The sequence below is a fragment of the Protopterus annectens genome, chromosome 3.part0 (genome assembly GCF_019279795.1).
Source record: "Protopterus annectens isolate FY-2018-M chromosome 3.part0, PAN1.0, whole genome shotgun sequence".
In the NCBI taxonomy this organism is placed as follows: Eukaryota; Metazoa; Chordata; order Ceratodontiformes; family Protopteridae; genus Protopterus; species Protopterus annectens.
The window spans coordinates 1,406,929,517-1,406,956,046 of record NC_056731.1 but is presented as its reverse complement, the minus strand read 5'-3'; the positions used below and the strand labels follow the sequence as shown (position 1 = coordinate 1,406,956,046).

The 26,530-nt window shown below is 38.4% G+C and overlaps 1 protein-coding gene across 2 annotated transcripts in view; it reads right to left on the bottom strand.

Moving 5' to 3' along the window:
- The window catches only part of CA8 (carbonic anhydrase 8), a 729,036-nt gene that overhangs the window by 105,559 nt on the left and 596,947 nt on the right, over positions 1-26,530 (bottom strand). For both annotated transcript variants that reach the window (XM_044065478.1, XM_044065479.1), the window contains exon 6: positions 20,473-20,585. In XM_044065478.1, the coding sequence (XP_043921413.1) occupies positions 20,473-20,585 (113 nt within the window). The remainder of the gene's footprint in view (positions 1-20,472; positions 20,586-26,530) is intronic.

The following is a 26,530-nucleotide window of genomic DNA, read 5'->3' as shown; positions in this document are numbered from 1 at the left end:
GAATATTTGGCTCATACTTTTGGTTTGTTCCTCTTAAAATTTGTGGTTTTCTGGCAAATCAGTGAGAACTGAATTCACTGAAGAATGCTAGCCCTTTAAGTTTCAGTCTTCCTATCTTTCAGGAAACACTTGGTAACACATAACATTTTTATTTTAACAACTTTCTAAGATTACACAAGCAATATTTAAAATGTGTTCCTGGTTTTGCCCCCCCCCCCCCCCCCAGCATCAATTTTGGCTTTTTCCAGATTTCTTGTGCTGCAAAGTTGAGAGATTTAGTTGAGTGTCAAATGGATTTTTACAAGGAGCTGAGAGCTTCAGAGGAAGAGAAGTTTAGTGCTACTTATGCTAAGCAATTTGCATTGTTAGTAGCACAACAGGTAATATCTTCACTTTTGATGTAGACAGCTGTGGGTTCTACTCCCCCAATATACAGATGGATCACTGATACTGTTCTGTGTTGTACTTTAAAGGGATTGGATGCTGCAGTCCTATGAATGTACTCCTTTGGAGGAGTTACCTAGTAAGTATGTTTCTACTATGAGTTTGCCATCCATTCCTCATTGCAAAATTACTAGCTTATCATTTTTTTTAATGTAGCACAGGAAATTTATTCTTAGGGCAACAGACACTTTATTTGTAGATGAAACAATGAAATATAAAATTGTTTGCTAGCAGCATCCTCTTCATTAGTTACAGCTCCCTTTAGTATGGAATTATTTAGATGACTTACTTCTGCAGAGATTTTGCATATTTACTGATATTGGTGGATTGTAATGATAAAGGTTTGAGTGGCCTTTTGTGGTTGAAATTTTCTGAAATGGTTAGTTTTGTCATTATTGGTTCATACATTTTGTTTCATTGCTTACTAGAAGACTGTTCCAAACTACACATTTAAAACACATTTTAACAAGTGGTGCTGTATTATACAAGGAATATAATTTAATACAATCAGGGGGGATGGCCTAATGGTTAAGGTGATGTCCTTCCAAACACAAGGTGCAGGGTTTGAGTCTCACAAAAATAGCTTGCAAGGGCAGTTAGCCTAGTACTAACCTATGAACCTATGAACCTAATCAGGTTATTACAATAAGGAAGATGAATCAAAGAAAGTGTATATGTATGCTTGCTCACAGGATGCAGGAGATCAAAATAGGGGAAGAGACCAGTCACCAGTGGAGTCCCCCAGGGTTCAATGCTGAGACTTTTTTCTGTTTGGCATATACATCTCAAAAGTAAAAGGAAATACCAAAAGGCTTTGGCCAACTAAGTGTGAGATGACTGCAAGCTAGGAGCAGTTACTGAATCCCCAAATGACTTAACCATCATGCAGAAAGATTTATCCCAAACAGTAACTGGTTCCAGAATCATGAATCAAAACTAAACTCCAAGAAATACATTATCATATCCTTTGGGAAGTCATCTACTCCAGGGAAATGCCAAATTGACAATGCCCCCTGAGAAATGACACAGTTGTTTGGCATTTGAGAACTTGTGCATACAGTGACCTAACTTTTGGCCAGTATGTGCCCAGAGTCATAAGAATGTCTTTCTATATTGCTCAGCTTATAAACAAATTGATTGTGACTAGATCTAGAGATGTTATTGTCCCCGTTTATAAAGCCCTCATTAAGTCAATCATTTTGTATAATGCCCACTTTGGCATGTATCTGTCCAGACCCATGCAACAACTGGAATACCCACAGAGATACCTTACTAAAATGATACAAGTCCTAAACAACAGGTCTTGCATGGACCACCTCAAAGATGTATCACTATACTCAGTATCCTACAGAGTGCTTAGAGGTGACATGTCTGGCATACAAGGCATCCTCCGACCTAATACAGATGTACCTACTGAACATCGGCAAGTCAAATGGCATCAGAAATACTCACCCAGGTATCTAAACTGAATGTTGTGGAGAGAAGGATATATATCACAAGGGCTACCACTGTTCCAGAACAGACTATCCATTCAAGTAAAACAAAGCTCATCCCTGTCCATATTCAAATGCAACTTATATCTAAGGATGGGTAATAGAAACTCCAGGATTGCCCCTTGTGCACTAATGGATAGAGGGCATTCCTAAATGCTGCATCCCTTTACATGGGTCCCCTCAAATTATCTATAGTATGATCACATTTATTCTCACTAGGGCTAATATATAATTAACAGCCATGAGATAGGCAAGACCAATCAGGAAATGTTAATTCAAGCACCAAAAGGAAAATTGGCTAAGCTTAAAATGTTCTCCAAGTGAACCTATGTTGTGGTAGTAAATAGTTTTAAAAAATTGCTCTTTTTAGATCACTAAGTGCCCCTCTCACCCTCCGCTCCCCCCAGTCTTCAACAGCTTCTGACACCTCTGACATTACTGTGCATGTGTTTTGACTGTCACACAATGCTGATTAGCTTGCTTGCATAGTGGAAGGTCACAAATGTCACAATGTATCCTTTCTAAAATTGACAATCCCTGCTTGTTGTTTGGGTCATTACACTGTATTATTGCAGAGGTGAACAACATGCAAATGAGATTAGTAAAGCTCGGCATATAGTAATATTGCCAAAAAGTGTTTATACGTTTTTATTACTAAAAGATAAATGTGGGATTTAAACCCTGATCTACATGCATTTTGTGCTTGTTGGTTCATTATGTTTACCAGGTATGCTACATACACACTTGATTCACAGCTTTAATTTATGCTGTTTTTGTCACAGAAGCAACTTCTATTAATTTTAATCTATGTTGCCATTTCACTATATTTGCACTAAGCCACACATCCCACAAATATTGATATTAAAAAAGGAAACACACATAACATTACAAAATTCTTTTTACCACACCTTACAGATTTTTACACAACTCTGGATTTGAACTGTCAAATCATTGTGCATATAAGCAAGTCCCATTTCATCCACAGTATTAGCAAGAAATATATACTTGTACACTCTCAGTTGTTTGTACATGTGTAGCTTACATTTTTAGTGCAATGAGTGATCACACAATCATTTATGAATTTTGTTTTCAACACTGCAGCTCTCTCTTTGCTTCGTATGGTGTTCATTCTTCTCTTATCTGTGCTGAACCTTTAGACATGCAGGGCATTTTGCATCATCTCATTAAAATGTAAGCTAAAATTCCATGTCAGTAAAATACAATTTTCAGCAAACAGAGTAGACTTTTTCTATACTTCTACACTTTGTAAGTGTATCCTGGGTGACACACCGACTGCAGATTAGGTAGTCTGAATTGCTATTCAGGACCGGACTTTGGTCAACTGATGCCCTGGGCAAAAGGTCTCTACAGCTCCCCCCAAACACTACCCTGTGCCCCCATCCTGGTCTACCTACACCATCCAAATTACAGGAAAAGCACCCCTGCTACAGCGGCGCCCTAGGTGGCTGGCTAGTTGGTCTATGCCTGAGACCGGCTATGGCTGATGTGTTTTCCTTCTCCCTCCACTAATCATTCACAGCTGCAATCCATTAGCAACTAACGCTGAGGTAGTACCTACACAATGTATTGACCTGCTATATAAAGTCTAACATTTGGAATTTAGCAACTCTAATGAGTTCACACTTCTTTTGCATCTTCACGGTGCTGAGAGGCCTGAATCTACACTATAAAAAGGACGTAGTTAGGGAATTTGAAGGTGAGAAGAGTTGTGCATGTGGAGAACACAGAAGACTGCTATTCATTTTGAATTATCTGCACTGAAGGTTCTGATCTTTTTTAGGTATGGTTGCATTTTTCAACTACATGCCATATTTATTAACATGCCACAATGATAAAAAAAAAAATTATATATATATATATATACATATATATATGTGTGTGTGTGTGTGTGTGTGTGTGTGTGTGTATATATATATATATATATATATATATATATATCTACATATCTATATGGAACTACTTCAGGAAATCGACTTACCTTAATACTGAAGCCCAGATAACCAAGACGAACAGACCAAGGTACCGAATGTACAAAACATAGTAACCTCACACTGGGAAAACAGTCAGTTGGCCAACACCACCATGAAAACAAATCACACTGAATTCAAACCATCCAACTGGGGGGGGGGCTTCACCCCCCCACACCCCCCACACCTTCCCTAGTTAAATATACCAACTCTGAGATTGCACTACACTGTAGAAAAGGGCAAAGGTCACCATATTGGCAAACTTACTCTTTTCCTGTCTTAAACTTACGATATTTTGCTATATAGCATTATGGTATGTTTGCTTGTTGTCGTCGCAGGTATCTGGGCTTAGGTGTTTAGGTAAGTCGATCTACATATATATATATATATATATATATATATATATATATATATATATATATATATATATACGTATGCATTAGAAAATGGAACTTTATCTGTATGCACTTGTTATGGTTTACTGTTGGCATAGGCATTTTTGACATTCATTTTACTTTCTCAGATAGGGCAGCCCTTATTAACTTTCATCACAAATGTTATTGTTACAACTGGTTATCGTATGCTCTTTTTATGCTATTTCATAGAAATGTAATGCACTATATTGTCAATGACACAGGGGTGTTAGGCTTCTAAGATGACCCACAGACACCTGTAGGGAAATGCTGGACACAGTGAGAGATGATTGGCAATCATATAAAATTGACTTTTCTGTATCAAATGTGTAAATATATTTTGTGAGAATTGAGGTGAAAGCATTTATAACAATGTAATTATGGGCTATTCCTTGGTTTATACAAACTGCCATTTGCCTGTTGCTTTGGGGTGGGGTCACAATACCATTTGTGTGTTGCCACAACAAAACGTGTGTTTCAAGAGGTTTGCTCTAGAAATTGTGTAGTCATCCAGTTTTTTTCTGTAGTAAACAATACAGAAAAAACTCCACTGGTATTCCTTGTTTTCTATAAAGTGAGTGTGATATAGTACAACTACATAAGGTTACATTTTAATAACTAAACTGTATGTCTCCAGTGATTAATGTTGAAAATACAATATACGTGTTTATATAACCAGGAATTTCATCATGTAATATTTATGTGGTGTATCCTTCTCTGTTTTATGTCACATAGGATTTTGGTACCCAAGTGTACCAATCCACTGAACCCCCCTTTCAGTGACTCAGAAAATTATGTCAAAGTCCTAGCATTCAGGCACCATGGCATCTTTCTGCTTGAGAGAGACTGTGGGGATATGGCTGCCAGAATGCAGATTTGGAATCAGATAGTGAATGTCACATATGCCATAGAGGATGATGCACCAGGTCATATGACCAGGTGTATTATAGGGCCACTGATATGATTTCATCTGATGGGAAGAGAACAGTTTCAGTTGCCCATGAACAGCTGGCTATGGAGGAGCTGCTACAGAGCTACCACTGACACCAAATGAAGAGTTCCTGTCCACTGTTAGAGGTCTGGAGTGCTCAGTGGAAACTGCACAACAGCATGTTATTGCTGTTGGTACTGCTATTTTGGGGAGGACAAGTATGTCCCAGGAGGAGCTTCCAGTTAAGCTTATATATGTCAATTTGTAAGATTTGCTTGATAAGTAATATACTGTAATTAATAGCTTGTGTGTTTTTTATTTTATTGTTTTTGTATGAACCTATTGATAAATTTATATAGTTAACGACATATTTTTGTTCATTACACATGGGCTTCGGGTGGACATATCAGCCATGTTTCAGTTTAAAGTGTTATTAATGTGCATATAGGCAAAAATTGTGTATTCACTATCCCGCTGTGTTACTGCAATATTGATGATTGCGTTGTTACCTTACTTCAGTTCTTCCAGGACCATCCTCCCTATCAAATGTGGAGTCATCTGCATATGGTAAAGCAAGCATTTTTATTTGATTATTGATGACCTTTTATCAGAGATATGCATCTATTTGTATGTGTGATGGGGATGTCATGAATGTGTGTATTGCTGTACCATGTGTGATAGTGGCACCAGTGTTAGTTTGTTATCATAAAATTTAATTTTAGTGTCAGTATTAATTTTGTTCCTGTGTTTGTTTCTTATTATCACAGATGATCCTGACAGTGGAAGTGAAGGACTATTACCACCTCATGTCAGAGTATCGGCAGACTTTGATGATGATGGTGGCCAAACACAGGCATAGTCATGGAGTACAGAGGTTGAATCTGACACTGATATTGACATTCAGCCATCCCCTGTAGTTCTGCCAGACACGGCCAGTAGACCTACGCATACGTATTCCAGTAAGCCTCTAGATATTGGATAGGTGGAGGATGACACACTTGATCAGGGTAGTATGGTTACTGTGGCTTCAATGCCGGTTGACTCTGGCTGGAGTCTAAGTGTGGATGAGGTGCCATGCTGGAGGGTTGTTAGGAGTGCTTGGAAGAGGTCTGCTGTCCAACCTCTACTGATCCTGGCGTGTCTTTACATGTTACTTGATGTATGTTTAGGGCCATCATGGAGATGCAAACATGTTCCATTAAGGCCTCCAAGGACATGCATACTTTTGTAGATGTGGTAAAGGCTGACGTGGGTGATTGCCTCTACCGTGTGGCTGATTCAATGGATCAGATGAATTACATGCTGGAATGGGCAGTGCTTGTGATGGAATGTCTTCTGGTTAGTGAACAACATCCATGTAGATATAAGTTAGCTGCATTATCTGATGTTAGTCAATGTGGACATGCCCGATCATGCTCCCATAATGCCAATGCTTCCACTGCTCCATCAGTGATTGAGGTGCCCACATCCACGTATGGTAAGCCATGGGGTTGTGGTCCTGGACGTACTCATGATGAGAACGTATCCTGTAGACATCAGACATGTTTAGGCAGCAGCAGTGTTTCTGACCATGGGCAAGGACATGCCAGTGCAAAGTCTGGCAGAGCCAGTTCTCATGGATGGGGTGACGATGAAAAACTGTTACTTCTACCATGCACGGCTTATACATTTGACCTTGAGAGCCTATACAAACACACACACATAACAGTTACATGGGTCTCAGTGACCATTTGATACTTTATCCTAATTTCTGCCTGCCTGTCTTTCTTACACACACACACACACACACACACACACACACACACACACACACACACACACACACACACACACACACACACACACACACACACTATCTTTTGTGTCAGCCTTGGTCTCTTGCCACCCCCCCCCCCCATACAACATCCTGCGCAAATCATGATAACTGTGCCATATCCTTGATTTTCTATCTTTTGGATTCAGGGATACATAACTCTTATGTCTGATGCTTAGGGTGCATAGCTGCCTAACTGCTTAGTATATATGTGTTTTTGATGCTCTTTTTTAAATTATTTTGCTTTCTTATAAGTTTTTATATTGTGTGAATCTTTGATGCATGAGGCCTATTAGTTGATATAGAACACAGCTACTGACGTAAGTCATTACTATCGCATACTGATGCCATTGCTCCAAAAATCACTCACATTATACTTAGTTACATTAACAAGTAGCACTATGAAAGGATATGCCATTCATTTGTTTTCTTAGCCATTTATTTTCCAATTTTAGGTTCTTCACAGACCTTGACAGTCCAGCAGTTAGAAGAGTTTTAATTCAGGGTTGATTCTGTGTGATGCTAGCAGTACACAGCCAGTACATGGAGAAGCAAAGGTTGTGAGTGTTGCCTGGCATCAGTGTTATGGTATATATGTGCATAGGATGAAGGTTTTAGCCCCTTAGGTAGTAAGCATGTGTGCTATCCTTTGCCAGGGTGAGGGCATATTGTGAATGCCTATGTCTAACGACACCCACAGTGGCTGGTGGTTCCGCTTCTGAATCTTCACCTGTGTATGGCTGTGGTGATCTTGCCAGTGGTGGTGAGATGTGTGCTTTTTCCCCTTGGTGTCCCTGCTGAAGCTATTTTTTCAGAATAATACTGTGAAGGATTGCACAGACAGTGAAAATTTTAGCACAAGTATGGGAATTATACTGCAGAGCTCCCCTGGATTTATCTAGGCACCGGAACTGTGACTCCAGCAGCCCAAACACATGCCCTGTGATATATCTTGTTTGAGTGTGCACCTCATTACAGTCTTCTTCAGTGGGTGAGTGTGTGCATTTCTGATAGGAGTCATCAGCCATTGCTCGAGTGCATAACCTGTATTTACCATTAAATGACCCTGTGGGATATCCCGTCTAAAAAACATTTGCTAGAGTTTACAGTTGTGCCAGATATGGGAAATGTGTTAACTGCCTGGGTTGCCAGCACACACATTCAGGATGACTTCCTTAGCATTACACACAACCTGGTCGTTAATGGAGTGGAAGCTCTTTCTGTTTATGGACACCATCCCCTGTAAAGGTGCTTTGATTTCAATGTGCATGCAGTCTACAGCACCTATGACTTAAGGGAAGTGTGCTACAGAGTAGGAATCCTGCATAGCTGAACTCTATCCTCAGGTGTATGGGGAAAAATGTATGTAGTCACATGTTGTACCATAGCATTCAGGAATTGATGTAAGATCCTGAATGCTGATGCCTGTGACAACCCCAGCATATCCTCTGCTGGTCTGTGGAAGGGCCCTACACCTAATATTAAATGTCCACAGGTACTGGTTCCCCTTGGTTTGCCCTTATTCTTAGTTGAGGATGACAGAGATTGCAAAGTTGCTGTAGTGTGTCTCTATCCACCCTGCAGCGCTCTACAGTTTTCACCTCATGCAGACCATGAAAGGTTAAATGGGCCTTCTCCTTGGCCATGGTCTATTAGCAGCATCAGCAGCATACAATTGGGCCTTTTGTGCATAAACATGCATAATTTATTTATTTAGTTATTTATTTACTGGGAAATTTCGACTGGACACAGGTCCTTTCTCAGCGGATGCCTGGGGAGAAAAGCTCCACATCATGTACATGATAAATACAGATACAAAGTTACAGCAATAGTAAACAACATTACAGGTTGCTGGCTTTAATACAATAACAAGATATTGATTATCAACAGTATATACAGTAAATGTTGTAAGTTAAGATAGTTTCTTTTTGTTTATAATATTAGTAACAAAGTTGTCAGACAAGATTTTAAAGTATGTAAAGACAACTACCTAATTCTGACTGTGGTTAGTACTGGCGGTAGTATAGTTGGGTTAAGAGTCTAGGTGGGGGGGGGTAAGGGTGGGGGTTAGTCTGAATTAGAACAAAGACAAAGCCAGTGGAGATTTAAGTGGAAATTGAGCTCAGTCATGAAAAGGCTGCTGGAAGGTAGAGTAGTTATAGATGGTGGAAGATTGTTTCAAAGTTTAGATATGGTACATAAAAATATGACTTCTCCTGCTATGTTTTTGGGTTTGATAACAGTGAGTTGATTTTTGTTGCTTGATCTTAGGGGCCTAGTGGAGTGATTGGGTCGGAGAAGGGTTTGAAGGGAAGGGATGTTATGGGGGTAGTTAATACGTTTATGAGCGAGGGTGAGTTGATTAAAATGAAGGAGTTATGGGAGTTCTAGCCAGTTTAGTTCTTTAAGGGAGATACAATGATGGCCACAGTAGGAGGTTCCAGTGGCAAATGTAGCAATTTTGTTGTAACAAGCATCCAGCTTGTGTAGGTCTGTCTGTCTAAGGTTGGTAAGTATAGGGGATGCATTGAGCAGGGTGGAGATTAGCTGGAAATTGGCTATGGAGATTCTAGCTGCCTTGGTTAGGAATTGGCGGCTTCGATATAATGCACCAAGTTTCTTGTGAACTTCTTTTATTGTGAGAGATATGTGGGTATCAAATCCAAGTTTGTTGCTTATTTCCACACCGAGAAATTTTGTGTGTTCTGATGGAGAGATGATGGTATTGTCTTTGGCGAGAATGTTGAAGTGGGGGGTGTTTTGGGTGGCTTTGGAAGGTTGGAACAGGAGAAGTTTTGTCTTACTTGGGTTGAGTAGGAGCTGTGCATTGGATAGCCAGCTTTCTGCAGAAGAGAATGATTCCTATGTGATTTGTTGTAGAAGAACAGTAGCACCTAACATTGTTTCTGTGTAGAGTAGTTTCTGTGGTTGTATTTCAGTATGTTTTTGGAATTCACAGGCAAAACCTGCAGTGAGTCTACACAATTACTTTATAAATTGTTGAATAGCTCCTCTATCTTGGATTGGTTGACTAGCATACAATTCAGCTTCTTATGCAGTAATTAGCATGCCATGAAGTTTACCATATTTGTGTGGCTCTACACGATGTGTAGTGCCACTTACTGAATACAAAACAGCACACTAAGTGTTTTGTTTTAGCGCACAGTGTAGGCTTTATTGAATGTATAAATAATAGCTTTATTGTTGGAAATTTCTATCAGTTTCTAAACCATACCAAAAAGTCAACAATAAAAGTGCTATTAATCCTGAAAAACCACAAAAAAACAGCAAAAAAAAAAAAGATGGAATCCATTTTTGACTTATAAAAATACACAAATAACTAATGCATAAATGTAAAATATAACAAACAGACTTAGCACTTTCATCTCACTAATAATATCTCTACAGGACAGGAGACTTCATCAGACTGCTGAAAAGATGACCGGCATCATATTAAATATGCTAGGTCTCATGTTTAAAGTAATGTGAATGAAACTGCCTTCTCAGCTTTTTTAAATAACAGGTAAAGTTAATTGCATTGTTCAACCCCTTGTATCTGTTCACATCCAACATTAACTGCCACACATATTCTAAATAAAAAGTTTTCCCTACTTTCCCCCTCTAACATTTAATGGTGTATGATCCAATACAAAAAATAATTTCCTTTTAAAACCTTTGTGGACTTTGGAATGTTGCTACAGTGCATTATTCCTATTACTAGACTGTATGGCATATTTATGTTCATATATTCTATCATTCAGCATTTTACCAATGTTGCCTGTGTAAAATGTGTCACAAAAAGAGCACATAATATAATTACAAAATTAGACTTACATCTAAAGTAGCCTAGTGAATTACAAGTGAAAACAGTATTATTACAAAACACATTTACTCTTTCATAAATAAATCTACACATACTACAAGCATGACATTTGAATATTCTCTTTTTTCTGTGTGCTACTATTTTTATATTGTAAAGTTTGTTTCTGTTCAAAAAAAAAAATCTGTCAAATGCCCCCATGCACAAATCTTGGATAATTAAAAGAGCATTTAACAACTCCTTCATTTGCTTTAAAAATAGTCCAGTTATCACAAATACATTTTTAATGTCTGCACTATTATTACTTAACATTACAAACATTGCAGTATCCCACTGTTCAATCACATCTTCTCTCATCTAATACCAAACATTTGGTGTAACCCCTTACAATAAATATTTCCTACAACTCTGGATGAATAATGTCCCACTTATTTATTTATTTCATTTGTTAGATTTCTAACCTATTATACAAATTCTTAACTATGGCTACTTATTGTTGTGGGGATACTTACTCGAGTGATGAAACAAGGAATTACTTCTCACAGTTTTATAGCTAATACAAACTTCCAGTCTGTGATCTTATTTTTTATAAATACAAGAGTCCAAAAACACTATGCAACTTTTATGTCTTAAAACTCAAGAAAATGTGCGTCTGTATTAGCTTTGCACAAAAATCCATCTAACTCCTGTTTAGTACTACTCCATACCAAAAATGTCATCTATAAACCTTTTGTAAAAATCTGACCTCTTTTAAATGTTCTTTTTTTTCTTTGTACAGGCAGTCTTTTTCCTGTTGTAGTCTAAAACATACAATGTTGGTTATTCATCACATAACCTCTGCTCTATAAACTTGTTTCATATCAGCTTTATTTACAGGACAAAAATCTCATAGAACTTAATATATGCTTGACTCACAGTTATTTCATAATGGATTTAACTTCTGAGACATCAGTAAGTGAAATAACATAAACATAACATGCTGACAGACTAGAACATTTTGTGTGTGTGTGTGTGTGTGTGTGTGTGTGTGTGTGTGTGTGTGTGTGTGTGTGTGTGTGTGTGTGTGTGTGTGTGTGTGTGTGTGTGTGTGTGTGTGTGTGTGTGTGTGTGTGTGTGTGTGTGTGTGCGTGTGTGTGTGAGGTGTGTATGCATACCTTGCACTGAGAAAGCTGAAGTGCTAAGAACAGCAAGTGCCTACAGATATAGATATATGAGTTTATAATGAATAATTGCTGGTGAGTTTGTGTGAAACCCAAAACATCAATCAAACTCATTGGCAATTACTATTAACCACCCCCTAAAACACTGAAGAAAGTAATTGTAAATGTAAACCAACAGGCTACATTTGCTATTAGCAAAAGTAAAACAAAAACAAATTCTACATGGTGGGATTTGCACCCCATTCCCCCTGACATGGTGGCTCTGTCCCCATACCCACTGAAATTATATGTACAAAATCCATGGGTTGCAAAAGCAGAAACAAAAGGGAAAATTCCTGAATTATGTTCCAGTTGATCAACTGAAGTACGACTGTAACATAACTCGATAAACTACACCAGTGATGAATAAAACCACAATTTCAGCACATGACAAATATGTACAATAAAATCTATAGCACATATATCTGTAAAGAAAAATTGAAAACACTTTAATGCTACCACCATGATCTATCAGGTAAATTACTTCATGTACATTTGTGTGTGGGGGAGGCTATCAGTGACGGCAATGGACCTGTTCCTTTCAGGCTATAAATCTGAAATCCATACAGTGGCTGAAATGTTGCTGTTAGAAATTAAATGCCATTCAGCATGTTTTCTATGGCACTGCCCATTTCTTTTCATCAAAGTAACTAATTGCACCATTTAGAGTTGGAAAAGATTCCATTCCTTAAACTGCCAAGTGGTCTGAAGAGCTAATGACATCATAGCCAATGTACTGAAACTGTGCCTGATACCATATGGTACATGTGGGATCACAGCAGCTGCTTTCAACAGATATATTTGCCAAAGGGACATCTAGCTGGCAAGTCTGGGGAGCATCATACTTGATAAAATATGTGTACTTCTATGTATCCCAGATGTGAAGATAACCACCTAATGTTGCAAATGATGCAAAATACCCCCTGATCCATGACCGATAAAACTAGCTTAGCATCCCCGACCATTTATTGAGCATCTGTGGAACATAAGCATATTGCTCCCCCATGGCCAGACCCATGTGGTTTATTGTGCATTTTGGCTGCTTAAGATACTGTGACTTTTCAAAAAGGGCTTTGCAGTACTTACCCAGCATGCTGAGCAACACCGTTGTTGTATGTATTATGCTACACTAAGTGACTGTCAATAGCACATTGCCAGGTAATCAGTAACATCATGGGCACATTTTCCAGGAGTTGATAGTGACATCCCCTCATCTTCAGACAGTAAATACAAATTCTTGTGCAAGCTATCAAAGAAAAATGTCAACATGTGGTACCAAACTCTGTGTTATGAAAGCACACAAGTAACAGCATTACTTAGAACAAAGTAATCGATACACTGTAGTAGTTTGTCATGATGAAACCAGGACAGGCTATGCAATCTATTTCATGTTCTATTTTCTGCATCAGACATTTCCACATAGGTACACAAGATGAAAATGTCACCTAGTCCAGCCATAATCACAGAAATAGATGACAAAGAACACACCACACAATGTCTAAATATATACACAGAGAAGGGTAGAGGACACAAAAAAGGGTGTAGAATCTACAGGATGTTCCATATGGTATGTCATATGCTGTCTCAAGCATTGTGACATTTTATGGGGTGTTGTTCCCCCAGGGTGTTCTTTGAGGTGCCTTTAGATATTCTTCAATGTATTCTAGTCAGAACCTCATATTTACTGCCATCATACTCTGCCTCACATTTACCTAACATAAATATATCTTTAAGTGTTATCTTATATAGTTAATAAATGAGTGCATGCTTTTAAGATATTTCCACTGCAACATAATAATGTGTTTTTAGATGACCAATTTTGGGTTAAAGCAAGTTGTGTACAGACCTATTTTGGCAGCATTAGCATAAGCAGTTATAAACTCACCTCTTTAACTCATAATATTTTTGTGTGATGCTCAGAAAAATATAATCAGCAGAATACACGTATTAGTCTGCAGACTTGAATAAGCCAGATTACACATTTCACACTTAAACAGGCAAAGTCTCAGTGCTCCATACTTGATAACTATCTGCATGGATCAAGTCTAAAAATTATCCAAACTGCAAGTTTGTTACTGCTTACAAAACGAGAGCCAAATAAAAAAAAAATATAATAAATATTGTTGTGGTAAACAAAAAGACTTAGTTGTCTTACAGCTACATATAAATAACTGTGCTTCTACTTTGACAATATAGGAAAGTACATATGACCCTGCCTTTGCCTAGGCTATTCAAGATGTTGATATCAGTGGCTGTGAAAGAAATAATGACTTACAACATATAATTGTAATTCCTTTACATATCACAACTAGGATGATACAGTGGTGCAGCGGTTAGTGTTATTGCCTCACAGCAAGAGGTTTTCTGGTTCAATTCTTGGCTGGGTGCCTTCTGTGTGTAGTCTGCATGTTCTCCCTGCATTTGTGTGGGTTTCCTGCCACATTACAAAGACATGTGTCTGGAGCATTTCTCTCCAGGCCTCCACTGAAAATTGGCTTGTTCCAAGTTGGACTTTCCCAGTTAACATAGGTGAATAGGAAGGTACTATGCTATCAGCCCTAGGGCCTATGCAAGCCTAGCCAAAAAGGTACCCTGGCGTTTGTCACCCAAGAAAATTATTTTCCTGTGCCCTTGTTGAGCAGAGCCACAGAGGTGATCCCTGGGATGAATTTCCTATTTCCCATCCAATCATCAAGATTTTTCTTGAAGAGTGCTAATGAGGAGCTTTGTTTGATATAGATAGGTAGTTTGTTCCAGAATATGGGAAGTCTCTGGGAATGGAATCTATTCCTCAAGCATGTTCTATTTATTGTGCTAACAAGGTTTAGGTCCCTAGAGCGTGTAGCTCAGAGTGATTGGGATTTCTTTAAGTGAAGCATGTCCAACAGCTCTGGGTTTGACATAGCTTTGTATGATAGGCAGAGATCGCCTCTGAGTAGGCGATATGCGATGGAGTAAAGCTGAAGTTTTTTGAGATGGTCTGCATAGGGCATCTGTTTGAGGCCAGTAATCCTCTTTGTGAGGTATTTCTGCATCCTTTCCAGTTGTTGTAGATGTCTTGTGAGGTACATACCAAAAGGGGCATTGTACTCTATAATGGGTCTAATGAGTGATGAGTAGAGGGGAACAATGGCCTCTTTTTTCCTGGATGAGAAACCTTTTGTGATGAGGTGTGCCATGTAGAAGGATTTCCTGACTACTGTGATGATGTGATTATCAAAGGAGAGACTGCTGTCCACCTCTGTTCCAAGGTCTCTTAACACAATTTTGATGTTAAGTAGACTACCACTTATGTGGTAGCTCATGGGTACAGAGTTTTTACCAAAGGGGATGACAATACACTATTTGGCATTGAGCATGAGGCCAGGGCTTTGACACCAGGCAGCTGTCCCTGAGGCCCTTTTGTAGGATGTCGACATTGCTAGGAGTTTCAGTTATGGCTCATAGTTTGCAGTAATCTGCGACCTTCATTAGCCAAAGACCTTCTGTGTTAGCCTGTACTTCAGAAGAGTAGATACCAAACAGGAGAGGACCCAGGACTGAACCCTGTGGTACTCCACTTGTCACTGGTCTGAAGTCGGATTTGGAGTCTGCTACTTTCACAGTGTGGGTTCTGTCAGTGAACCAGTTAGCAACCCATCTTGTGACTTAGGGATTTATACCTAGTTTAGTGAGTTTATCTATAATTCCAGAGTGGAGGATGGTGTCAAAAGCCTTGGCGGGACCTAGATAGGCTGTGTGAACAACCTTACCCTCATCTATGGCTTTGGTGACTGCTTCAAAGAATTCAGTCAGGTTTAGGTTTAGGAGACATGATCTTCCTTTTACAAACCTGGACTGGGTGAGGTCCAGAGTTTGGAGATTATCAATGTCTTTGTTTATAACTTCCATGATGATACGTTCCATGGCGTTGCAGACCAGGATCATTAGGCTAATGGGGCAGCAGTTCTCAGGGTCTGTGGTGGCTCCGCCTTTGTGAAGTGGGATAACCATCACTGTGCGCCATTCAGTGGGCACAAAGCCTGAGATGAGACAATAATTGAAAATGGTGCTTAGGTGGGGTGCCAGTTCATTTTGTAGTTCATGTAGAAAGCAGCCTGAGATGTTGTCAGGTCTCATGGATGCTGTGTTCTTAGCTTTGGAGAGTGTGTTCTTTACCTGTGTAGCCATGATTACAGGAAATTTGCATTCTTCCGGTATAGAGATGGGCCCTTTAGGGGGTGGGGTGGGGGGGTTAGCACTGAATTTATCTGCCAGAATGTTGGCAATATCAGTTGGTTCTGTATATTTAGTGCCATTGTGCTGTAACACAGAGCAGATCTGAGTGTTGCAATTGAGATTCCCGACATAGCTATAGAATGCTTTGTGGTTGTCTTTAGAATCAGTGGCGATTTTGTTTTCATAACTAGCTTTGGAGGATTTTATGAGGGATCTCAGCTTCTTACTGAGAATGACCAGGGAGTTCTTCCAGTCATGGGATTTTACTCTTTTTTTGCAACAGTTTCTTTCTTCTGTTGTAGAGTTTGTTTATGGCAGGGGACCACCAGATTGGCTTCCTCTTTTTGGAGGATAGCATCTTGGTTCTGTTAGGGATAGCACAATCCATGCACTTGTGTAAGTGCTTATAAAGTGCATTTGTGTAGGATTCAGCAGTTGTACCTCTATTGTCCACCTGCATGGGTGTCGTGAAGTTTGCCACTTCTGTCTTAAGAAGCGTGAAGCTGGCTTTGGAGAAATTTTTTACGGTGGTTTCCCTAATGGGAGGTGGGGGCGGGATGTGGCTGTCTAGGCTGATTAGCTTGTGTTTGGATCTGACCAACGAGGAATTGACCTCTGGTATGGAATACCGGTCGCCCATGCTGGTAATGAGCAGGTCTAGGATATTGCTGCCCCTGGTGGGGGTGTGGATAAGTTGATCCAAGGCACTGGAATTTATGAATTCCAGAAAACAATGAGCAAAAGATTTGATACATGAGTAGTTTTCCCAGTTAATGGTGGGGTAGTTGAAATCGCCCATTATTAGGGTGTTGGATTGTACCCTAATATTTTCCAGTGGATCAAGAAATGAGGAGTGGGAATCCTGGGGCATGGTGAGGGATCTGTAGCAAGTTACAATTTGGATTGCGGTCTTGCCCAGAGTTAGTTGCACTTGGATAATCTTGGATGCATTATGCTGAGCAACTAGCCTGGAGGTGTGGATATCCTTAATGAATATGGACACACCTCCACCTTTAGTGTTCCGGTCCAGGTTAGGTGGCTAAAAGGTGTGGTATGAATTATAGCCTGGTAATGCAGGGGTGCTCTCTGGAGCCTTGAATCAGGTCTCTGTCACTGCACAGATGTCGATGTTTCCATTTTAAGGAGTGTCTGGAGTGAATGCATTTTGAGGTTTAGACTTCTAGCATTGAGTAGCATTTCCCTCAGATTTTGCTTGCTTGTACCTGTTACGGTGGTGAATTTGTCATTTGAACCTTGCCTAAAAAAGGCACTATAGGGGTTGCAAGAGCCTTAGCCAGTATCCAGAATCCCAAGGGTGACAGGTGCAGGCTATCTCTGGCAAAGCATCATGGTCCGTCGATCATGTCATCCCAGTCAGACAGATACTGGATCTGCTTAGAATGACACCAGAAGCATAGCCAATTTTTGAAGTCAATCATTTTGTCCTTGCACTGTGGTATCATTCTGTTTGATGGCAGGATGCTACTCGGGGCTAGGGTTATACCTGCCTGGCTACAAGATCGGAAAGCTCCTCCATATTTCTTTTCATGTAGTCCAGGGAGGTACATCTCAGGTCATTCACACCAACATGGACAATGACAGAGTCATATTTGTACTTGTTGTGGAGTGACCTGAGTGGGTGTGTTATGTGGCAGATCCTGGCACCTGACAGGCAGCTAACAGTAACTTTCTCCTTATTTAGACTGGTGAGTGGAACATCAGTGTGCCTGACTATAGAGTCGCCTATGACTAGAGTGTTGAGTACGTTGCTATGTCTTATGGGCTGTGGTTGAGTGGCGCACTAAGTTTGTGGGCTATGTGTCATTTGGGTTGTGTTGGTGGGTGGAGGTTTTATGTGTTTCTGCTTTGGAGGTCTCTGTTGCTTGAGCAGATTTTTATTGAGAGCCTTCGTAAATGTAGGTGTGTGTTTTGTGTTGCTATGTGTGTGTTTTGGTGATGTAGGTTTTGAGGGACTATGTGATGAGTGTGGTGTGGTGCAAGTGTTTACCTTCTCCTCTTGACTGTCTAGTCCAGTCTTGTGTGAAGAGAGCTTTGCTTCCAGTTTGGCTATATAAGTGCATCTCTCACAGGTTGTAGTGTTGGGTGGTAGGAGGAGACGGTTGTCTGTGTACATGAGGCAATTGCTGCATTGCCCCAAGATGCCCAGATTCATCAGGTAGACAGGAGAAAACACCAGAAGCTGACCCTTAGACATGCCTGGATAGGTGCTTATTTATTAAGTTCTAAAAACTGTTTTCCTCTAAATAAGTGAAAAAAGTTGAGTGCTGTAGTAATTAATAATAATAATTAAATTAAATATATATATATATTATTGTTGAATATGATGCTGTTTATTGTGGTCTGATATTTAATTTTGATTCATAGTAAGGACACTTTTCAGTTATCAATACATTTTGTAATACCTACTTTATCTTGTTTAGGTTCACAGGGAACCTGGGGACCACCTCAGCACTTAGGCGTAATGCAGAGAAATGATCCTGAACAGGACGAACAGCCTATTACAGTATACAGGCACACACACTCACACAGCACATACACAGAAACAAGCAATTTGGAGGATTGCTGGATCATCTGCAACATGCTTTTTTGGATGTTGACAAAGCCAGGTCATCCAGTGAAATCCCCCATGGGCACAGACCAAACATAAATAGTCTACATGGAAGATACCCCTACTGTGAAATTTGATATTGAACAAACTGCTGTGATTTAGTAACAATAACTGATCCACTGTTGTACCACCTCAGTATGCAGACTGCATGATTTATAACAGGTGAATAAATACACTTTCAGAGAATTACATTATAAACACACTAAACTGTTGATAAAAAACACTAAAAGAAGGGATATTAAAAAAAGAAGGGGATGAAGAAAGACTTCAGATATTGGCCAGAGGTGATTCTGAAATAAAGTACAGAATTTAAATTCCTTCAATAAAAAATAATTTATGTTTGCAACATGAAACATAACAAAGTGCAAGACTTCTACCCAAAGAGTTATTAAAAGAAATACAGTATAATGAACACTAAAAGAATGAACAACGTTAATAATCAATTCAGAACTTAAATTTATTTTGGCATACTTCAACAAGGCTAGAATAGTAATTGATCTGAATAAGGTTATGCCTCTGTCAAGCTGTTCAAATGTTAAGATAAACATCCAAAAGTCAAGGAGTGCTTAATTTCAAGTCCATCTCATTTTATTTCACTATTTTATATTGTAATCTTCTATCCTTGAGACTGATAGAAACCCTTTGCTCTTCCTGTAGTTACTGCATTTCATGTTCATCATAAAATCTAAAGAGCATATGAAAAAATATACATACATATACGCGCACACACACACACACACACACACACACACACACACACACACACACACACACACACACACACAGATAGATGTAGATATAGATTCGTAGGTGTGTGTGTGATCTGGCTTTGTCCCACTTTGACTTATGACGCATGTGATTTCATTCTGTACAGGGCTAAGAACACAGAATACCTAAAAATAAAAGCCTGAGGTCAAGTAATTTGCAAAGGTTATATTTAATCTAATTGATAACAGACACTGCTATTGACTATGGCAACTTAACTGAGGTGAAGTACAACATAACTGATTTTTATCTGGCAAGTGCTTCATTTATGGTAAAAATGATACATAAAGTATGGAAATATTTGATAAGTATGGAATTAAACATAGATTTATATATTTTTTTGTCTATTGCAAGGCATACTGAATTGAAGAAGTATTAATCCTGTTTGACTCTCTCATGGTTCCCTCTTATGTTTTTATTTCATTTCATCCAGAGGGTCCAATGGTCAAGAAACATAAAAGAGCATTGACCTTTGTCTGCAAATAGTAAAAAAATATCAGTTTTATAGCTCATTACAAATTCCTTATAACTGTGCTGTATACAATTTAACATATACATTATAAAATGTTGTAAAGGAATTTTCTGTTTTAAATCTGTGACATTTTCAGTGCTTCACCAGATGTCAAGAGAAATCAAAAGATGTGACCTTTACATGAAAAGGCATATCTGACAAAACAGATCTGAAAAAGCATCATCTGTTCCATATTGTTCCTAAAGGTTATGGTATATAATCCTTGACAATGCGATGGAAGTACTTACCTGCAGCTGGGAGACAGTCAGAGGATATCGGAATAAGATCCAGGTGGTATTTTCACTGCAGGGTGGCACGGTAAGGGAACCTTCATATACCCAATAGTCACGCAGAAGAGGATCTGTTATAGAAAGACTTTATTAGCTTAGTTCTGAAGAGGGGTTAACTGCAACTCATCATGTATCTTTAGAAATACAATGTCTTTCCTGTTGAGCATACTAGCAAATATTTTTTCAGACTCCATGATACATTTTAATTGCTTATCTCCAAATTGCCTTATACAGTGTGATTTGTAAATTTGTAAAAAGTATGTTAAAATGCATAGTAATAGGTGTTTTTTATCCCATGTGACTCCTTTATGCTATCTTTGGAGGTCTAATAGTTACAATCTTTTCTCTAACTAATACCACATACTGTGGGCTAGCATGTAACTTTTCTTCTAGGACAATATTCTACTTAGTCCTTACCCGTCAACTCAAATATGACCAAGTATGAAAAATAAAGCCCTGTACTTTACATTTTTCTCATAAAAAGACATATCATGTATACTGATACCAATCACTTCATCAGTTTTTGAATATGGATTGTCATCAGAATGCTTGTGACCATAACCCAGAATGGCCACAGTACTATGATATACTGCTGCAATCTCACAAGCAGAATTTTAGTTATGACATTTGCTCTGGCTAGGTGTTTTTTACAAATATATATGCAAATATTAGATTTACATGAGTAGTCACTTTGCTGCCCTCCTCCTGGATCAGTGACTAGTTGAAAAGGAGGATGTAAGGGATAAAATGTACAAGGACTGTATTCAGTTCAAGGTGCATCATAAGTTTCCAGTGTATCCTGCTGGAACATCTTGTAGCCATAATAATTATCAAGATAATGTGGTATCATGATGGTGCAACAAAATCTGTCAAATATAATGATTTTACTTCACATTCAACATTCCATACCTTGCACCAAATTAATTAACTTCATTACTACTAGCCATTTTCTGGAGTACTGTCCCAAAACTACTACATACTTTTGCCTATTTTGTTACCTGTGTGTAACTACTTGTATCTCTAAAATGGTTTAATATTTGTTCATGCATTTAAATATCAGTTTTATACAGACAGAAATTCATTTCAAGCTTGAAATCACAAAACTCTATATATGTTTTGATGGATTTATTCTTTGTTAGTCTGAAGAAAACTGATAATAATGTTTTGTTTTCAACTAACTGTTTTACAAGTGATACTGTCTGTCATTTCCAAAAAGGCATTCTAACTTAAATGCGATCCAACATACAAATGAAAATTCCTCTGTCTTGTTTTAACATATTTTCAAAAAAGTTCACAACAAGGCTCTTGAATGGTCATCACACAAGGAGAGAGAGAGAAACTGACAAAATATGTTATACATTTTTAAATGACATCCTGGTCCAAAACTCTAGAATTTCTATCAATATCAGTTAAAAAATACCAAAGAGGATATGGAAATGAATGGTTGCATAATTTTACCCACTACCACCAATTTAGTATGTGATGGACAGGAACTACTGTCTTGTAATCCACACCACTAATTAGCAAATAATATGTCAGGGGAACTGACCTTCGCAGTTTATGGTAAATGTGAACTGCTGCCACAGGAAATAACTAACATCTTCTACACCTAAATAAGATTTACACTATGAAGTTACAGATCAGTTATAATTACTGACTCCCCAGGATTTCACCTATCTCAGACTAAGCCTAATACTTTCCATTGCAATCTTACCAACACTTGAATTTTGTTCAAAATTATTTTACACTCTTGACATACATGACATTTTCTAGGAGGGTTACTGATATCATCCTAGAATCAATACCCACTTCCTGCCTTTATGGCAATTCTGACATAAGCCAGACTATTTTGACACACTGATGACACAATTACAGTTTACCCTAGTGCACATTACAGAAGCATGGCATAACTGCTCTGGATAGAAGCCTCTCTGCCTTTCTAGACTCTGAAGCAATATTTCTTTTTTTTTTACTTTAATTTAATGAAAGGGTCCTGATTTCACAGTCTCATATTTCTAGGGGGAATGTCCAAATAAGTCAATGTATTCTACTAGCTGGAGTAACATTTCAAGATGCATTAAGTTTTAAACACTGGACATTCATGCATCTTTGACTAGCCAGTTTCATTTTTTAACAGTTTTGCTGTATTTTCACTGAAAACAATTGAGTATTCTGTACAGTGAACATTATATACACTACAAAATTTACTGGATAGAACATCCACTGTTTTATTTACACATCTACTATGAAGAAAACAAATACAATTTCCTCAATTCAGTAGAGTATCCTGTATGAGCTGTGACAATAGGAGGTACTGCCAGCCATGCTAGGAGAAGTAGGGCAGTAGATGTATGACTTGTGCCACAAAGCTAGCTGGAATTTTATAAATAATTATATGTCATTTGTATATCAAACTGATTTGCACAGATGCCTGTGCTGAAAATGTATTTGCGAGGTTGCTTGTGTTAAAAATGCATCAACAGTGCGCCCTGCTGGAATGAAAAGTAATGTACATGTATTATTGTAACTGAATTTAATGTATGTTTTAATAGAGGTACTGGGACAGCAAGGGTTAACCAGATGGCTTACTTTAAGAAAAATAAGGGAAATGTAAATGAGCTGTTTAACCATAAAATGGGACCCCACAGTGCTGAATAGGAGTGGAGACGTTAGGTCTGGAAGAAGCCTTTGTTCATTACCACATGAAAAAGAGGGGAAGCCCAAGGCACTGCCATAAACATTTAAGATGTATATTGTAGCCATCTATGCTAATTTTCTGTCCCAGCTTCAAAGGGGTTTACTGTGAGAACCTAGAAACGTGAAAGATGAGGTCATTCTGCAAACCATCTTGGATATTATTTTTTTACAGGGAGTAATCTCTGAGCAGGTAGTATTCCATTTGTGAGCCTGACTAGGAAGACTGGTCATGTATTTCATCTTGCCTTGTCCAAGTAAGTTATTAGGGAACAGTAATGTATTTACATTCAGTCAGGAAAGTACAGTGAAGCTTAGTTATTGTTTTTCTTTATTTGTCTGAACCTGTCCATCAATGTTGTTCTCAATATGATTTGAACTCTGTGGTTTACTGTGAATATATATGTTTTTATTTTCATCCTCCTTTATTTTTATTGGTAAAGTACTACCATTTGTATTAGTATTAATATTACAGAGTATAATTGGACACCCTTTGTTAAGGGCCTTAGAATAGCTGATTGTGGAGTGTCTGGTAGCAGTGATAACTGCCTTGTACTCTGGGCAGAAGGGGGCAGAAGGGGCACAGCAGGTAAATCTGTGTCAGCCTTCCCCAGGTGTGTGTGAGAATAATCAAATCTCTCAGTGTGTGTGTGTGTGTGTGTGTGTGTGTGTGTGTGTGTGTGTGTGTGTGTGTGTGTGTGTGTGTGTGTGTGTGTGTGCCAGCTACTTAGGGTGGGGACACGAAGCACTGGGTTTACAGAGAGAGTGCTGGAGAACTTGGCTTAGACAATCGGCTGAGGACCTAACCTTATAGCTGTACCAGTGGGGAGTCTTATTGGGGACCTGCAGGAAGATAGATATAGATAAATCCAGACCCCAGGCTGAGTGTGTTCCCTGTGTGCTCTTAAGGGAAACTGTGCTTGATGTAGAGAGGTCTGCATCTAGAAATACTGAGTGTATCCATTTGTATTTCAAGTGCACCTCACTCTTCAGTTTCAGTAATGAGGATTCAAGCTCCTTGATTACTGGCCCAGTGTGGGGATGTCACTTATTGGTTGGCAGTGGTGGGACCATCATACGTCACATATTGGTTAGCAGTGGTGGGATTATCACTCATCACATGAGCTACCGAAAAAACAATCACAAACTTGCCTAGCCTATTAAAATTCTTCTCTAAAAGCAATTGTGTTTGTTTTAGCATGATACTACTTACTTACATTTCCCCACCTCCACCTTTGTAGGCTTTAATTGAGCTTTCCAGAGAATGAATCAAGACACACAGCTTTATGTACAAAAAAGAATTTTAAGGTACACTATCCAGCTCCTTTTATTCAAATATGTGTGTGTGTGTGTGTGTGTGTGTGTGTGTGTGTGTGTGTGTATATATATATATATATATATATATATATATATACATATATATATATAATCTTTGTGTATATATATATATATATATATATATATATATATATATATATATATAAATATATATATACATATAGATATAGATATATATGTGGGTCTAGGACACATGCTCGACTAGCATATGTCTGAATCACAAAACATCGAACACACATGCACAAAAGTGCTTAACATCGAAAAGCGCTACCGTGTATGTGTAGTTCAAAAAAAAAATCTATGTTTCTGCAGGTGGCTTTGTCCCCCTGCACCACCCCCTACTTTATTAGTCTCACTCCGAGATCGCACTACAGTGGGGAAAAGGGAATTTTCCCTTAGGCACACTGTAGTCCGATCTACGAAACAGGCAATGTTAAGCACTTTCGTGTATGTGTGTTTGATGTTTTGTGATTCGGACATATGCTAGTCAAGCATGTGTCTGGATCCCATATATATATATATATATATATATATATATATATATATATATATATATATATATCTATATATCTATATATATATATATATATATATATATGTGTGTGTGTATACATACACAATATGTGTTTTTATATATATATATATATGTGTGTGTGTGTGTGTGTGTGTGTGTGTGTGTGTGTGTGTGTGTATGTGTGTGCATACAGACGGGTCTACTTTGTTTTGATGAATCTCATTTCACTGAATTTCATTTCACCTCAACCACATCGCTGAAAACACAAATTATTGAAAACTCATTTCACTGAACTGAACTTAGTATATATGGCACTGTATAGAGTACTGTAGGGCAAGTAAAAGGTCTATACTCTTTTCCCCACTGTTGTGCGATCCTGGAGTTAGTATATATAGTTAGGGGGAGTTTGGAGGGGCACATCCCCCCACATTGGGGGGGTGTGGGTGGTGTAACCCCTGATGTTGCTTGTTTTATATTGTATTTTACCAAAAACTTCAGAACAATACATTTTAAACAATAGACATGCATAGTTGCAAAACCAATGACTAACTCTCTCCAGAAGACAATATTTACTGAAACTAAGTGGGTGGCTATACCCCCCACATCCCCCTTAACTATATATACTAACTCCAGGATTACACTACAGTGGGGAAAATGGCATATTCTTTTTACATGCCTTACAGTACTCTACACAGTGCCATATATCCTAACTGCAGTTCAGTGAAATAAGATTCAGTGAAATGAGTTTTCAGTAATTTGAGTTTTCAGCGAAGTGGTCGGGGTGAAATGAAATTCAGTGAAATGGGATTCAACGTAACAAAGTAGACCCATACAGACATATTTCAACAAACACACACGCGCACAAACACACACACACACACACATATATATATATATATATATATATATATATATATATATATATATATATATATATATATATATATATATATATATATATGGTTTACCTTTGAAAGGTTGAAAGTTGAAATTCCGAACTACAGTTGTGCGAAAGTAAGTTTTCAACTTTCTGAATAGGCAAAAAAAAATGCATCGAATGCGCAAAGAGAAAATGCACATTGACATTCGCTCATTGGGAGATTCGGCATTTTGGGTGCGTATAGTGGGGATCGGGAAATGGACCCTTTCCCCACTGTAGTGCGACCTCAGAGTTAGAATATTAAAGTGGTTGGGGGGGGGGGTGCAGTGAATCTGCTGTTCGATTTGCTGAGTTTCGAACTTTTGTGATGTTCGACAAGCAGGAATCGGTTTTTCGGTTCGCCCAACTGGCTGTTCGGAAAAACGATTTTCAACCTTTCAAAGGTAAACCATATATATATATATATATATATATATATATATACATATATATATGTTACAGAAATAAATCTTATTCTTTCGGCTTTTTCCAGTTAGGGGTCACCACAGTGGATCACCTGTCCGCTTAAGATTGGCAGCGGAGTTTTTTTA